Genomic DNA, 18,334 nt, shown 5'->3' with positions numbered 1-18,334 from the left:
AAAGAAATGCAAAGTAAAACACTGCCAAGTAATTTTTCCTAACAAATTAATAAGATCAAAAAATTTACATTGCTAATGAGGATATAACGAGGCTCTCATAAATTGCTGGTAGAAATATAAATTACAGCAAATCTTTTGGAAAAAAATAACTCAACCATAAGCATTAAATCTTTTATATCTATTTACCCTATATTTTTCCTTTTAATGGCTTATACTGAAGAGATAATTCTGAAGAGAGAAAATTATAACAATGCTACTGATAGTAGTGAAAAAACATAATAAAAATAATAAAAGGGGGGATTTGTAAATAAACTTTAATAGAATACTGATTTGTGCCCTGAATATCTTCCATTTGTCTTTTCAGAGCCACTCTTAATTGTTTTGCTCTCCCATGGTCTCTCCCCAGCAGGAGTTTGTACTGATGACTTAAGTTCTGCTGCCATTTGACTGCCAATTGGATCCAGCTAAAGTGAATCCTATAGGTGACTGAAGAGAGGCAGAAAAGTGACTTTGGAGTCTGTATTTCTCCAGTGCTATCCCTGTGGAGTCACCCAAGTTGCTCTGACTCTTGGGTGAAGGTCACTGTGGATCTTTCATGCAACCAACTCCAAGTAACTGCTCTCTCCCCTTGACCTGCAGGCCTAGCCCTTGTCATAAGCCCTGGGTTATGGTACTACCCCTTATGACCTCCCTGCCCTTTGTCCTATATTTGTAAATAGTCCTTTATTAAAATTTCATCAAACTGTTCTAGATTTGTCACTAGTTCCCCACTAGGATTAAAAATAAAAATATGTTTTTAAAAGTCTATTCCTCAGAACTGTTTAAGCTATATTTCTTAGTGATTAAGGAGTTCAAATATTTATGCCACTTAAACAAAATTATTTGAAAATGCAGATTAAATTTCCAGAAGACAATATTTGCAAACAGTAAAAGTCTTGTATTTGCCTAGCAACCTTTCAGATGATTTTTTGTTCTTTTTTCTTAAGTATTTTCCTAATGTTCTACAATGAACATATATTACCTTTATAATGAAAAAGAAACCCTTCATTAAAATGTTCAGTGACGAGATTGGTTCAAGATGGCGGAGTAGAAGGACATGCTCTCACTCCCTCTTTCGAGACCACTGGAATCACAACTAACTGCTGAACAATCATCGACAGGAAGACACTGGAACTCACCAAAAAAGATACCCCACATGCAAAGACAAAGGAGAAGCCTCAGTGAGATGGTAGGAGGGGCACAATCACAATAAAATCAAATCCCATAACTGCTGGGTGGGTGACTCACAAACTGGAGAACACTTATAGCACAGAAGTCCACCCATTGGAGTGAAGGTTCTGAGCCCCACGTCAGGCTGCCCAACCTGGAGGTCCGGCAATGGGAGGAGGAATTCCTAGAGAATCAGACTTTGAAGGCAAGCGGGATTTGATGCAGGACTTTGACAGGACTGGGGGAAACAGAGACTCCACTCTTGGAGGGCACACACAAAGTAGTGTGTGCATTGGGACCCAGGGGAAGGAGCAGTGACCCCATAGGAGACTGAACCACACCAACCTGCTAGTGTTGGAGGGTCTCCTGCAGAGGCAGGGGGTGGCTGTGCCTCACTGTGAGGACAAGGACACTGGCAGCAGCAGTTCTGGGAAGTACTCCTTGGCATGAGCCCTCCCAGAGCCCACCATTAGCTCCACCAAACAGCCCTGCAAGGCTCCAGTGTTGTGTCGCCTTAGGCCAAACAACGAACAGGGAGGGAACCCAGCCCCACCCATCAGCAGACAAGCAGATTAAAGTTTTACTGAGCTGTGCCCCTCAGAGCAACAACCAGCTCTACCCACCACCAGTCCCTCCCATCAGGAAACTTGCACAAGCCTCATAGATGGCCTCATCCACCAGAGGGCAGACAGCAGAATCAAGAAGAACTAGAATACTGCAGCCTGTGGAACAAAAACCACATCGCAGAAAGATACACAAGATAAAAAGGCAGAGGGCTATGTACCAGATGAAGGAACAAGATAAAACCCCAGAAAAACAACTAAATGAAATGGAGATAGGCAATCTTCCAGAAAGAGAATTCAGAATAATGGTAGTGAAGATGATCCAGGACTTCGGAAAAAGAATGGAGGCAAAGATTGAGAAGATGCAAGAAATGTTTAACAAAGACCTAGAAGAATTAAAGAACAAACAAACAGAGATGAACAATACAATAACTGAAATAAAAAATACACTAGAAGGAATCAATAGCAGAATAATTGAGGCAGAAGAACGGATAAGTGGCCTGGAAGACAGAATGGGGGAATTCACTGCTGTGGAACAGAATAAAGAAAAAAGAATGAAAAGAAATGAAGACAGCCTAAGAGACCCCTGGGACAACATTAAACGCAACAACGTTCGTGTTATAGGGGTCCCAGAAGGAGAAGAGAGACAGAAAGGACCCGAGAAAATATTTGAAGAGATTATAGTGGAAAAGTTCCCTAATATGGGAAAGGAAATAGCCACCCAAGTCCAGGAAGCGCAGGGAGTCCCATACAGGATAAACCCAAGGAGAAACACACCGAGACACGTTGTAATCAAATTGGCAACAATTAAAGACAAAGAAAAATTATTGAAAGCAGCAAGGGAAAAACGACAAATAACATACAAGGGAACTCCCATAAGGTTAACAGCTGATTTCTCAGCAGAAACTCTACAAGCCAGAAGGGAGTGGCATGATTTACTTAAAGTGAGGAAAGGGAAGAACCTACAACCAGGATTACTATACCCAGCAAGGACCTCATTCAGATTCGATGGAGAAATCAAAAGCTTTACAGACAAGCAAAAGCTAAGAGAATTCAGCACCACCAAACCAGCTCTACAACAAATGCTAAAGGAACTTCTCTAAGTGGGAAACACAAGAGAAGAAAAGGACCTACAAAAACAAACCCAAAACAATTAAAAGAATGGTAATAGGAACATATGTATCGATAATTACCTTAAACGTGAATGGATTAAATGATCCAACCAAAAGACACAGACTGGCTGAATGGATACAAAAACAAGACCCATATATATACTGTCTACAAGTGACCCACTTCAGACCTAGAGACACATACAGACTGAAAGTGAGGGGATGGAAAAAGATATTCCATGCAAATGGAAATCAAAAGAAAGCTGGAGTAGCAATTCTCATATCAGACAAAATAGACTTTAAAATAAAGACAATTACAAGAGACAAAGAAGGACACTATATAATGATCAAGGGATCGATCCAAGAGGAAGGTATAACAATTGTAAATATTTATGCACCCAACATAGGAGCACCTCAATACATAAGGCAAATACTAACAGCCATAAAAGGGGAAATCGACAGCAACACAATCATAGTAGGGGACTTTAACACCCCACTTTCACCAATGGACAGATCATCCAAACAGAAAATAAATAAGGAAACAGAAGCTTTAAATGACACAATAGACCAGATAGATTTAATTGATATTTATAGGACATTCCATCCAAAAACAGCAGATTATACTTTCTTCTCAAGTGTGCACGGAACATTTTCCAGGATAGATCATATCTTGGGTCACAAATAAAGCCTCAGTAAATTTAAGAAAATTGAAATCATATCAAGCATCTTTTCTGACCACAACACTATGAGATTAGAAATGAATTACAGGGAAAAAACCATAAAAAAACAAACACATAGAGGCTAAACAATATGTTACTAAATAACCAAGAGATCACTGAAGAAATCAAAGAGGAAATCAAAAAATACCTAGAGACAAGTGACAATGAAAACACGAAGATCCAAAACCTATGGGATGCAGCAAAAGCTGTTCTAAGAGGGAAGTTTATAGCTATACAAGCCTACCTAAAGAAACAAGAAAAATCTCAAATAAACAATCTAATGTTACACCTAAAGGAACTAGAGAAAGAAGAACAAACAAAACCCAAAGTTAGCAGAAGGAAAGAAATCATAAAGATCAGAGCAGAAATAAATGAAATAGAAACAAAGAAAACAATAGCAAAGATCAATAAAACTAAAAGCTGGTTCTTTGAGAAGATAAACAAAATTGATAAACCATTAGCCAGACTCATCAAGAAAAAGAGGGAGAGGACTCAAATCAATAAAATTAGAAATGAAAAAGGAGAAGTTACAACAGACACTGCAGAAATACAGAGCATCCTAAGAGACTACTACAAGCAAATCTATGCCAATAAAATGGACAACCTGGAAGAAATGGACGAATTCTTAGAAAAGTATAACCTTCTAAGGCTGAACCAAGAAGAAATAGAAAATATGAACAGACAAATCACAAGTAATGAAATTGAAACTGTGATTAAAAATCTTCCAACAAACAAAAGCCCAGGACCAGATGGCTTCACAGGTGAATTCTATCAAACATTTAGAGAAGAGCTAACACCCATCCTTCTCAAACTCTTCCAAAAAGTTGCAGAGGAAGGAACACTCACAATCTCATTCTATGAGGCCACCATCACCCTGATACCAAAACCAAACAAAGACACTACAAAAAAAGAAAATTACAGACCAATATCACTGATGAATATAGATGCAAAAATCCTCAACAAAATACTAGCAAACAGAATCCAACAGCACATTAAAAGGATTATACACCATGTTCAAGTGGGATTTATCCCAGGGATGCACGGATTCTTCAATATATGCAAATCAGTCAATGTGATACACCAAATTAACAAAAGGAATAAAAACCATATGATCATCTCAATAGATGCAGAAAAAGCTTTTGACAAAATTCAACACTGATTTATGATAAAAACTCTCCAGAAAGTGGGCATAGAGGGAACCTACCTCAACATAATAAAGGCCATATATGACAAACCCACAGCAAACATCATTCTCAATGGTGAAAAACTGAAAGCATTTCCTCTAAGATCAGGAAGAAGACAAGGATGTCCACTCTCACCACTATTATTCAACATAGTTTTGGAAGTCCTAGCCACAGCAATCAGAGAAGAAAAAGAAATTAAAGGAATACAAATTGGAAAAGAAGAAGTAAAATTGTCACTGTTTGCAGATGGCATGATACTATACATGGAGAATCCTAAAGATGCCACCAGAAGACTTCTAGAGGTAATTAATGAATTTGGTAAAGTAGCAGGATACAAAGTTAATGCACAGAAATCTCTTGCATTCCTATACACTAATGATGAAAAATCTGAAAGAGAAATTAAGGAAACACTCCCATTTACCATTGCAACAAAAAGAATAAAATACCTAGGAATAAACCTACCTAAGGAGACAAAAGGCCTGTAAGCAGAAAATTATAAGACACTGATGAAAGAAATTAAAGATGATACCAACAGATGGAGAGATATACCATGTTCTTGGATTGGGAGAATCAATATTGTGGAAATGACTATACTACGCAAAGCAATCTACAGGTTCAGTGCAATCCCTATCAAATTACCAATGGCATATTTTACAGAACAAAAACAGAAAATCTTAAAATTTGTATGGAGACACAAAATACCCCAAATAGCCAAAGTAGTCTTGAGGGAAAAAAACGGAGCTGAGGGAATCAGACTCCCTGACTTCAGACTGTACTACAAAGCTACAGTAATCAAGACAATATGGTACTGGCACAAAAACAGAAATACAGATCAATGGAACAGGATAGAAAGCCCAGAGGTAAACCCACGCACCTATGGTCAACTAATCTATGACAAAGGAGGCAACGACATACAATGGAGAAAAGACAGTCTCTTCAATAAGTGGGGCTGGGAAAACTGGACAGCTACATGTAAAAGAATAAAATTAGAACACTCCCTAACACCATACACAAAAGTAAACTCAAAATGTATTAGAGACCTAAATGTAAGACCAGACACTATAAAACTCTTAGAGGAAAACATAGGAAGAACACTCATTGACATAAATCACAGCAAGATCTTTTTTTTTTTTTTTTAATTTATTTATTTATGGCTGTGTTGGGTCTTCGTTTCTGTGTGAGGGCCCTCTCTAGTTGCGGCAAGTGGGGGCCACTCTTCATCATGGTGTGCGGGCCTCTCACCATCATGGCCTCTCTTGTTGTGGAGCACAGGCTCCAGACGCACAGGCTCAGTAATTGTGGCTCATGGGCCTAGCTGCTCCGCGGCATGTGGGATCTTCCCAGACCAGGGTTTGAACCCATGTCCCCTGCATTGGCAGGCAGACTGTCAACCACTGCGCAACCAGGGAAGGCCCAAGATCTTTTTTGATCCATCTCCTAGAGTAATGGAAATAAAAACAAAAATAAATAAATGGGACCTAATGAAACTTAAAAGCTTTTGTACAGCAAAGGGAACCATAAACAAGATGAAAAGACAACCCTCAGAATGGGAAAAAATGTTTGCAAACGAATCAATGGGGAAAGGATTAATCTCCAAAATATATAAACAGCTCACGCAGCTCAGTATTAAAGAAACAATCAACCCAGCCCAAAAATGGGCAGAAGATCTAAATAGACATTTCTCCAAAGAAGACATACAGATGGCCAACAGACACATGAAAAGCTGCTCAACATCACTAATTGTTAGAGAAATGCAAATCAAAACTACAATGAAGTATCACCTCACACCAGTTAGAATGGGTATCATCAGAAAATCTACAAACAACAAATGATGGAGAGGGTGTGGAGAAAAGGGGATCCTCTTGCGCTGTTGGTGGGAATGTAAATTGATACAGCCACTATGGAGAACAGTATGGAGGTTCCTTAAAAAACTAAAAATAGAATTACCATATGATCCAGCAATCCCACTACTGGGCATATACCCAGAGAAAACCGTAATTCAAAAAGACACATGCACCCCAATGTTCATTGCAGCACTATTTACAATAGCCAGGTCATGGAAGCCACCTAAATGCCCATCGACAGTCGAATAGATAAAGAAGAAGTGGTACATATATACAATGGAATATTACTCAGCCATAAAAAGGAACGAAATTGGGTCATTATTAGAGACGTGAATGCATCTAGAGACTGTCATACAGAGTGAAGTAAGTCAGAAAGAGAAAAACAAATACCATATATTAACGCATATATGTGGACCCTAGAAAATTATACAGATGAACTGGTTTGCAGAGCAGAAATTGAGACACAGAAGTAGAGAAAAAAATGTATGGACACCAAGGGGGGAAAGCGGCGGGGGGTTGGGGGTGGTGGTGTGATGAATTGGGAAATTGAGACTGACATGTATATACTGATGTGTATAAAATATATGACTAATAAGAACCTGCTGTAGGGCTTCCCTGGTGGCGCAGTGGTTGAGAATCTGCCTGCTAATGCAGGGGACACGGGTTCAAGCCCTGGTCTGGGAGCATCCCACATGCCGTGGAGCGACTAGGCCCGTGAGCCACAACTACTGAGCCTGCGCATCTGGAGCCTGTGCTCCGCAACAAGAGAGGCCACGATAGTGAGAGGCCCGCGCACCGTGATGAAGAGTGGCCCCCGCTTGCCGCAACTAGAGAAAGCCCTCGCACAGAAACGAAGACCCAACACGGCCATAAATAAATAAATAAATTAATAAAAAAAAAAAAAAAGAACCTGCTGTATAAAAAAAGAAATAAAAAAAAATGTTCAGTGACTAGGAGTTGATACATATATGTAAAATTTTACTTAGTATTTCAAAAGTCCTTTGTCTCATATTGCTATCTTTCCTTTTCCTCTTTTTATATATTCATTTTTTTCTTTCTCCTTAATTGTGTATATATGATTTCCTTTACTTTAATTCATTTTTAGTCTCTTCCCTTTCTTCCTTTCTCTCCATTGCATCTCCTTCTCATGCCTCCTTATACTTCCTTTCTAATATTTTCTCATCTCTCCCTTTCTTCCTTCTTCCTAATTTTCTGTTTTCATTTTAATCCTCTTTTCTTCCTCAATCCCACAATTAAAATCATGTCTTAATACTACCTTGTCTTCATAATGTTTCACAAAAAACTATGATTGAAACATATTTTCCGAATTTATCATGAAAAAAATTCTGTATGCTTTTGAAAATGGCTTTATTTTCTTCTGTATTTTTTTTCCTTAAATATAATTTTATTTCTCTGTGACCATGGGTTGATTTTTTTTTTTACCATGAGCAAATGAATACCTTTGATTTAGAAGTAAAAAAATTTCAAGTACCTCTTATCTCATGTAATTTATTTTTTCCCATTCATTTTTGATAATAAAGAGAAGCCATGAGAAATTATTAGTATATTACTCTCATATTGGTGCCTCCAGCTCTGTTTATTCATTCATTTATTTAGTTAACTAGTCACTGTAATACAATAAACTATTGTTCACTTTTAAAAATATTTATCCAACAAGATGCTCTCTAGTAAGGTATAAAGGTAAAAATTTAATGGGCTTTAGTCTCTAAAAATTGCTGCCTATGTAATTAACAAATATCAGGTGATATTGGTTTCTAAATACAAAAAGAATGCTTTTATCCACAATTAAGTGCATTTTTATGACAAGTCTTACATTATAAATGCTGAATCCTTAATGAAAGTATATAAAGTTGAAGTATTCACATTTTAAATTTTATAATTGAATATTTGGGATAGATTCTTTGAAAATATGCTATTATTTAAATAATCTGAAATTTCTTATATCAGGAAGATAGAAGAAATCTCTGAGAACATCTAATTTCCCAAATTTGTATCATAGAGGACGACACTTATTTACAAGAAAGGTGGTTTGGTGTGCCTGAAATCACACAGAATTCACAGTCCAAAGCAAGAATCAGAAAATTTAATGGTTATAATTGAATATGATAATTTCTCTGGTAGAAGTAGACACAGTTCAAAAAAAGAGGAAGTCAGTGGAAAGCATTTCTGGAAGAAAGAATGTGAATACACAATCATGAGGCATGAAACTATTTACACTTGCAAGATAAAAGTTGTTCAATGTGGCTGGAACAAAACATTTAAGATAAAAGCAAAGGTATAGGCTATATGGCAGGCTGGAGCCAGATCATAAAAGCCTTTTGTTTCATCCTAAGGAGTTTGTAATTAACAATAAAGTATCAATGATAAACCATTGACAATTAAAATAATATTCTTATTCTGGCCATGGAGTACCTGAAAGTAGACATGGCCTCTTGGCAAAAAGAAAGAAAAGAAAAGTGAAACAGAAAATAAAAGAATTTGTTTTCAAAAATAACTGGATAAAACACATGAAACAACACTTTTCAAGCATGGGACAAGAGTCACGATAGGCCTCTGATCCCTGAAAGAAGGGAAACAAGTCAGGTGAATGTTGTAATTGTCCTGGCTCTCTGGCTGGAATTATTTTTTGGATTCTAGGGTAAAGAGGAACAATTAAATAAGTGTATAAGGGTATCTCAGAGTCACAGTTGAGACAGAAATTGGTGTTCAGAAGGGTTGAAGATTCTGGAATGTTGGGAAGCTGGACAACACTGGAGCACAAGAAGAGACAGAGAGAAAGGATACCAGGGATCTGCATAGGGCTACAAGGGATCATCTTGCATCTGTTGCTGAAAATACCTAGCTGAGCATACATAGGAAGATACTCTGAGCCTGGGAAAAGCCAGAGCTCACACAGTGCTGGGATATATTAAAGTTCCAAACAGTCAGAACACTGGAATGTTTAGGAGAGATCCCAGAAGAGTCATGCCTTAGTGTTAGAGCGTAACAAGTCATAGAGCAAAGGTCATTCAAACTCACACTAAATAAAATATTTTTTAAAGCTTTCAAATAATTAAGCTGACCTGCAAATAGCTTAAACATCTGCTATAACAAAGTCCAACAATTAATAAAAGGACAGAATGATGTCCAGAACTCAACAATGTAAACATCACAGTGGTTAGAATCCAGTAAAACATTCCTGGCTACATATAGAAGCTAGAAAATATGACTCATAACTAGGAAAAGAAAGCCAGTGAATTGAGACAGATTCAGATATGAATCTGCAATTTATAAAAGGGTAATATATTATGACTATGTGGGGTTTACCTGAGGAATCCATGATTGCTATGATATTCAATAATTAATCAATGCAACTTACTGTTATACTGTAAACTTAACAACTCAAAGGATTTAGAAAAAATATTTGATTAAAAATGAAAAACAACAATAATAAAGTAGTAATAATAACTGGGCAAGAAGAAAAAAAAAGATTTAACTTGATGAATGGTATGTACAAAAATACTACAACTGACATCATACTTAATGTTGAAGACAATGCATTTCCCCCAAAACTGGGAAAAAGTAAAAATGTCTGCTCTCACCACCTCTTTGCAACATTGTATTAGAGGACTTAGTGAAATGAGGCAAGAAAAAGAAATATAGGTAAAAAAAATTGCCTTTATTTGCAGAAGATATAAACAAAACAGAACCAAATAAACAAAAAAAATGGAATCCACACACACTCATAATACTATTAGAAATAATGAGTGAATTTATCAGGGTTATTACAAGTATAGGTTACTATACAAAAATCAACTATTTTATATACTATAAGGCAATGCAAAATTTAAGAATAGTTAAAAATAACTACTTAAAGTAACATCTGAAACTATGTACTATATACTATAGTATACTATATACTATCCAATAATACATCTAATAGAAATGTGTCAGTCTCCTAAAATGAAAGCAAACATTTCTGGAAGAAATTAAAGACTCAAATGGATATATACATGCATACATATTTATGGACTAGAAAGTTCACTATTTTTAGTATATAAAAATCCCCAATAAATCTATATATTTAATATATCAATCAAAATTCCAGCAGTTCCTGATGTTTCTTTCCCTTCATGTTTTATCAGTTTTCTCTCTTTTTTTTTTTTTTTTTGGTTTTTATTAAAAAAACCATTTTAATATTTTCTATTGCTATATTGTTGAATTCATTAATCTTTTCTTCTGCAGTATCTAATATGTTGTTAATCCTATCCAGTATATTTTCATCTTAGATTTTATAGTTTTCATGTATCTCAAATTTTTCAGTTCTTATTTTTAGAATTTTAACTTGTTTGTTTTTAAAATGTCTTTCATATTTCTCCTTAATATCCTCAGGCTTTTTTTAAACTTAATGAACACATGGAATGTAATTATAATCTCTGTTTTAATGTCATTGTCTATCTATTATATGCATCTGTGTCATTTCTGGGTTCTTTCTATTGAATAAAATTTGTACTCATCATGGGTGATATTTTCCTGATTTTTTGTATGCTTGGTAACTTTGTATTAGAATTCAGGCATTGTGAATTTTAAATCACTGGGTGCTAGATAATTTTGTATTATTTAAAACATATTCTTAAGCATAACATTAACATGATCAGATTTACATTTTGAAAACGTAAATGCTAATTCCAAGTATAAGGGGCAACTGGAGACAATTTCACTGGAATAAAGAAGCTCAGTTAGAAAACTGTTGTAATAATCCAGAAGAGAATTTATGAGAGAGTAATCGGTGACTAGCACAGTGCCTGTCAAATGGTAATGATGGATAATTATTTGTGTTACACTGTTTCTTAATCAACACATAGAGATTATTTACACTATCCTTTTTGACTTATAGAATATTTTATATTGGAAAGCAATTCTATGCTGAAGGAAGCTATCCTGAAGAAGAAGATAGTAAAGTCAGAAATTAAAACGCTTCATATTGATGACTATGGTAAAGTTTTGTGCATGCTATGTTATTCAAAAAAAAAAAACTTTCTCTGCACCTTATAGTTTTACATATAAATGACTCTCCATCTTTAATATTTTGCTCTTTCTTTAAAAGAACTTCCTTTACAGTTGTCCTTTCCCAAAGATTTTACGGACCGAAACCAGTATGCTCTTCTGTTAATAATGTAAGTATTTTATTTGTTTTTGAAATAAAGGAACCTAAAGACTTTAGAATTTTTCTTATGTCTCACATGGCAGTATTCTGATTAAAAAACAACAGAAGAAATCCTGTATGTGTAGATAACTGGGACAGCTGTCAGTTGTATGAGCTCCTCAAGGACACCACCACTAAATAATATGGAGGGGTGTGCAATTGATTGTGCTTCTTGCATCCCAGATTGCACTCAATGTTACTCCTGGGAATAATGACACATATAGTTTGGTTTATGGATGTCTGCTTAGCAATTACTCAAGCTCTATGCTCCCTTTGTTTTCTTTCTTTCTTTCTTTCTTTCTGATACATTTGTCATATCAAAGTTATACTAGATTTGTAAAAGCCATTTTTTTTTAATTGTAATGAGAACACTTAACATGAGATCTACCCTGTGGACAAAATTTTAGGTATCCAATACAGTGTTGTTATCTACAGGCGCAGTGCTGTGTAGCAGATCTCTAGACTTTATTCATCTTGCATGACTGAAACTTCATACCCATTGAAAAGCAACTCCCCATCCCTCCTCCCTCCAGCCCCTGGCAACCACCATTCTCCTCTCTGCTTCTATGAATCTGACTATTTTAGATGCCTCATGTAAGTGGAATCATGCAGTGTTTGCCCTTCTGTGACTGGTTTTTTCACTTAGCATGATGTTTTTAAAGTACATCCATGTTTTCACAGGTAAGCCTTATGTTTTCTATTAGTTCTTGATGCAGCATTGAGGAAACATTTATTTCCATTGTTGAAACAATTCATTATATTTATATTACTCTTACCAGTTTTCCTTCCTGGATTTAAGATCAGCAGGGGGCCACTCCTGTCCTCAGAAAAACCTGACTCTTAGGTTTTTCCAACTTGGACTTGACTTTGGAATTGAATTCATTCATACTTTCTGTGAGATTATATTGTGACTATATACTACTGGGCACAGAGGCCTCTAACATCTATTGGTTAACTAACTTGATATTGATGTAGAATTGTATTCCTGAGAGTTATTAGTTATTTTCCTTATTAAGAACCCAGCCAACATATTGCTATGACAGTGTTTAAAATTGTCTACAATTGTTCAGAGCCTTTTTGGAAGAGTAGAATAGAAAATAACATTACTTGTTATGACTATTGAATGTGGACAGTAAGTATTCAGTCTGCAGAATCCAGCTGCCTGGCTTCAAATTCCAGTTTTGTCATTTACTAACAGTGTGTCCTTGAACAAGTGACTTAACCTCTTGTAAGGTTCAGCTTTTCCAAATATAAAATGAGCATTATAATCCAGCCTATGTTTTAAGGCTGCTTTTTAGATTAAATGAAATAGATTAAATGAAACAACATATAAAATGCCTAGCACATGTGAGTCTTATAATTATTGTGATTATAATTCATTCTTTTTAATATAGATTGCATTGATTTAGATCTTTTGATAAATAGAAACAATATGTCATTTCATTTGAATAAGCCGAATAATACAGAAAATACAATACTTAATATTTTCACTCACTCTAATGTTTATTCCTAACTCTAATACCTTGAGCTATCTTTGTTTCTCATGCCAGGACCTTTCTCCTTTGTCCCTAATAGCCAGAGGCCCTGAAATTTCTTGGTATCTTCCTGAGGAAGTTCTTATTTGCTCTTTTATCTTAACTCCTTCTCCTGTATCTTCTCTTTCACTTAGTTGTCTTTAGTGCTTTTATTTTAATTGAAGTATAATAAATTTTAATTGATTTACAATGTTTCAGGTATACAACAAAGTGATTCAGTTAATCTATTATATATATATATTTTTTTTTTACATAGTGTATATATGTTTATCCCAAACTCCTAATTTATCCGTCCTCCCCCATTTCCCCTTTGGTAACCATAAGTTTGTTTTCTATGTCTGTGAGTCTATTTCTGTTTTGTAAATAAGTTCATTTTTATCATTTTTTAAGATTCCATGTATAAGTGATAGGGTAGGATATTTGTCTTTCTCTGTCTGACTTACTTCATTTAGTATGATAATCTTTAGGTCCATCCATGTTGTTGCACATGGCATTATTGCATTCATTTTTGTGGGTGAGTATTCAATTCCTATTTGAACTGTATGTGTGATTTACTGGGGAAATATCTCAGGCACTAAAATGAGAAAAAACTGAAAAAAAAATTCTTAACCTCATGTTCTGTCTCAGTCATATCTCCTTTTGGGAAAAGGGATTGTTCTTTTTATTCACTGAGAAATGAGGCTTCTCAGGGAAGGGAACCCTACTAGGCATCCTTCCTTGAAGCATGACTTACATAGGCAGTTGGATTTGTAGACGGTTCTTCCCATTCACATATCCACTGGCTCCAGAGTGTGTCAGACTTTGGGGGAAAAAGTAGACAAGAGTTCAAATTCTCTCTGTAGCCTTGAGTCAGAGAAGCCAACTGGCTTGTCCTGCCATCAGATTTGTGCTTTGGTCTGGGTGATTTTTAGTTCATAAGAGGAATATAAGGAATTGCACAAGACTCAACTCTCTTATTGGAAAGGAATAGTCAAGTGTTTTTTAGAGGCAGGAGAGTAGAGTAAAGGTATTGGCTTAGGAGTCAGGTAGGCCTGGGTTCAAATCTCAGCTCAAAGATTTACCAGTACATTGCTTAATTTTTCTAAACTTCAGTTTCCTTATAAATAAATTGAAGACAATAACATGGAGTAATATATATAAACATGTCACCATAGTGTCTGGAAGAGCATAAACATTTGCAGTTGGTGTTTAATAAATTGTAAACGTAAACATAGTTATTATTAGAAGTAGTAGTCATTTTAATATTTAAAAGTATCAATATAAACATTTAATAATGTATTTTAGCATCCATAAAATTATTTAATAGACATTACTAAAGCAGATAAAATAATATAGTTAGGCCTATAGAGTTTAATTTGCCACTTTTTTTGTTGAAAAGAATAAAAGTGAGTACTAATTCATTAGTTTTCATTTGTTTTTATATGCTGATTATACTAAATATTAATTTAATTTATCCAAACTCCTTGATTTTTAGAGGTAAATTCTCAGAAGTTTCACAGAATATGACTTACAAAGCCAAACTGAGGTGTTTTTTCTTTTTTGATTTTATATTTATAAAATGATTGATTGCTTTAAGCTACATGATCATTCCTAAAATATTTATGCTTGGAGACCCATATAGGTCAGAATGGCTTAAGTGTAAAGTGTCTTTTAACGGTTTTTTAGAAGGTTTATAATTTAAGGGCATTTTTTTTCTTAAGATTAAGTACTGTGTTCAGTTATAAGTGAACTCCACACTCGAAAAAAGAAAATAATAATAATTGTCTTTTTTTCCCTAAATGGACAATTTGACAGTGAAGAATAGTAAATAAAGTAACTAATATTTAAATGAGGCTAAGAGATGATTTAGTGATTTTGGTGTCATTACTTTATTGCTATTCTGTGCAGTGCATCTAGTACCTGACAGGCTGTGAGTCACTTCGTCATCTATAGAGATGGGTTTGCGTCCAGGAAATTCTATAGTGAATGCGTAAGTTGGAGACTGGCTGCAGCAATCTGAGGAGATGAAGGAAGATTGGCCTTGAAGAAAGTAGCCTCTGGCTATTAGGAATCATCTTTCTGCTAAATTTTCATTATGGAACCTCAGAAGAAATGGTCCTTTGAGGACCTCTCTGTGGCCATATTTTCTGAAACTCAAACCTAATTTCATGATATTGAAAGTACAAGTGAATCAATGGCAACCAAATATTTTACTGTAATAGAAAATCTAAGAAGCATTGCCACTACAAATGTTTCTCAGTGGCCTCAACTTACATTAGCCTCTGTGGGGTCATGACCCCTTTTTCTTTTTTTTACTCCTATTGTCCTTCTAGATGCCTAATTGTCTTTCTCCAGTTTTTCTCCTTAATGTTATATTAAGTACTTAAGAACCCAGTAGTCTATATTCACATTCATACCTATTCTATATGCATCTAGTCTATAGTATATATACTATATCCATCTATATCCATTTCAGCATGTATCTCCTTGAATTATTGTTTCTTATGTTATTCTTATTTTCTACTCCTATATATGTAACTTAGTACAATACAAATTTACCATGTTGCTTTTATGTGCAAGAAGCTGTGCTAATGGCTGAAATGGCATCTTGAAATCTGTAATCATGTTTTTAGATTTGTGTTATCTCCACAATACCTAGCACACATAGAGGAACCTTATGAAAACTTACTAACTAATCTGTAATTCTTTTAATAGTGCAAGACTGAAGATTACTTGAGAGAGAGCCTACAGTTATAGATGTTTACTTGATAAATTAATATAAATCTAAAGGCCTAGAGCCTGATAGGAAACAATCTAAACAGATATACTGTTATTAGAGATGAAAGGTTTTTTCTCTGTTCACTGTGTTCCTGAAGACAAGCATATCAAGCTGAGGAGTTTCATTCAGTACCAAGGAATCATCATGTCTTCCCATTTTATACTCTTTCATGTTCAACTTATCCATGCCACCCTTGGCAAAGGTCTAACGCAGAGAGGCAGTGACTGTTCAACACATTACATTAATTTCCAGAATGCAGCATCCTTTATCATGCCCTTATGACTCAGTCCCATCTCGCTGAATTCATCTTCCTTGAAATCCTAATGAGTTCTTGATCATCCATCAAGTCTTATCTTCCTGAAGCTTTCTTTCACCCTCTTCATCAGCCCATCTATATCCTATAACAATCTCAAATCTATGCCTCCTCCTACAGTGACAGCCTTCTGTTCAAAGTCTTTCCATATATCTTGAATCATATTGATCATATTGTTACTTTTCCCACATTACCGTAATTTGGTGAGGGTGTTTTTATATACTATTTAGGAAATTTCTGACTCCCACTAGATTTTGCACCAATGTTTCTGAAGGAAAAATCCATGGTCTAGAAGTGAGTATTTAGAGAAACAATTTATAGAATGGCTTATGAATATTTCAGCATCTTAAGAAAATAGAAATGTTAAAAAATCTTTATTTTAATATAGTAATATATTCCATGTATTAAACAATGCCTTGTTTATTTATGTCTTCCTCACAGCAACTAGTTTTTGCAGAGTTGCTCCACAAATTTGTGTTGAGTGAAGAGATTGACAATGGCCAGAAATCAGATGAATATGGTTATCACTACAGTTTACTACAGTTTCCCACTAAGCCATTTTAACTGGAGAGCATTATTCATTTTTATCTAGATATTTTCATCATTTAGTCAATGTTATTCATATCAGAGTCCTAGGACTTGGTCATCTTAATGGAAGTAAGCTGTTTGCCACCTCTTTTTGTATAGTTATTCTGTTAAAAAGCAGGGTATAATTGGTACGTTCATACTGAGTGAAATTATCCAGCTACTCATCTCCAGCAGTCAAGTTAACATCACTACTTTTTTCATACACACATTTTCCTTTCAAAAAACAATATGGATATTATTTAAAATGTTGAATAACATTAGGTTCTTGGGACCATAGTGTCTTGTCTTGACCTTTGAACCAATGGGGTCCTCCAAGAGCCCACACCCTTCTTCAATCCCACACCAGGCATAGAGCATAACTGGACGAGTCAATTCTAATCTGTCACCCTGCTCTCTACCTACACTTCCTTTTCTGTAATGTATTGCTATATCCTCTCTCCTTCAGTTTCTTTTCCACTCTGCTGCTAGAGTGAACTTTGTGAAATCCATATCTGAAAATGTGGCTCTCCTGGGGAAAATCCTCTCATTATTATTCTCCAATTGATTAAAAGTTCACATTTCCTAACACAGCATACAAAAGTCTTCATCTGTTTCCCACATATCTCTCCATCTTCATCTGGCTCCACCCACCCTCTAAAGAGACATTTAGTGCTCTAGATATTTTTTAAAACTGTTTTAAAAATGAAATACCAGCTTCTCAATCATTTCTCTGTGTCTTTTCCCACAGTCTCCCAGTACCTTTAGTTTCTATTAAGACTTCGAGATGTATTTTTACATAATTCTATACACACCTCTGTTATAACATGAAAGCACACCAGATTACATACAATATTTGCTTTGCTGTCTCTTCTTTTAAACTATAAACTCATTGCTGATAACAACCTTTTTGTATTGTTTTATCTTAACACAGTGCTTGGAGCATTGTTTATGATCATATAATATTCATAGAATGAATGAATAAATGAATGTATGAATGAGTGAATATATGAATGAAGGACTACATGAATGAATAAACGAAGAAATCAATCAACCCTGAGTTAGTCATCAGGAATGAGTTAAATCAAAGTAGAGAAAAAGAGAAGTAAATTATTTGAGAGTTTATAATGTGTTAAATCAGCCTTTAGGATGAGTCAATTTTTCTGCAGTTTAGTTTTCCTCTCAGAAAAACATGAGGTGAGTTTCTCATTTCTCTTACAATCTTTCTGGATAAAGCTAAATCATGATTGGTTTTCATGCTATCTTTTTACTGTTTCTCTTTTACATTTGATTATTGAGATTATCTTCTTAAAATTATAGGATTTAATAA

At 35.1% G+C, this 18,334-nt stretch overlaps 1 protein-coding gene across 2 annotated transcripts in view; it reads left to right on the top strand.

Annotated features, from left to right (window-relative positions):
- Positions 1 to 18,334, top strand: part of DPP10 (dipeptidyl peptidase like 10) — a 690,622-nt gene that overhangs the window by 634,859 nt on the left and 37,429 nt on the right. For both annotated transcript variants that reach the window (XM_057551306.1, XM_057551305.1), the window contains 2 exons: positions 11,526 to 11,624; positions 11,736 to 11,805. In XM_057551306.1, the coding sequence (XP_057407289.1) occupies positions 11,526 to 11,624; positions 11,736 to 11,805 (169 nt within the window). The remainder of the gene's footprint in view (positions 1 to 11,525; positions 11,625 to 11,735; positions 11,806 to 18,334) is intronic.

This window comes from Balaenoptera acutorostrata, chromosome 8 (assembly GCF_949987535.1).
Source record: "Balaenoptera acutorostrata chromosome 8, mBalAcu1.1, whole genome shotgun sequence".
In the NCBI taxonomy this organism is placed as follows: domain Eukaryota; kingdom Metazoa; phylum Chordata; class Mammalia; order Artiodactyla; family Balaenopteridae; genus Balaenoptera; species Balaenoptera acutorostrata.
The sequence above is the reverse complement of the archived record's forward strand: the minus strand, read 5'-3'. Positions and strand labels throughout refer to the sequence as shown.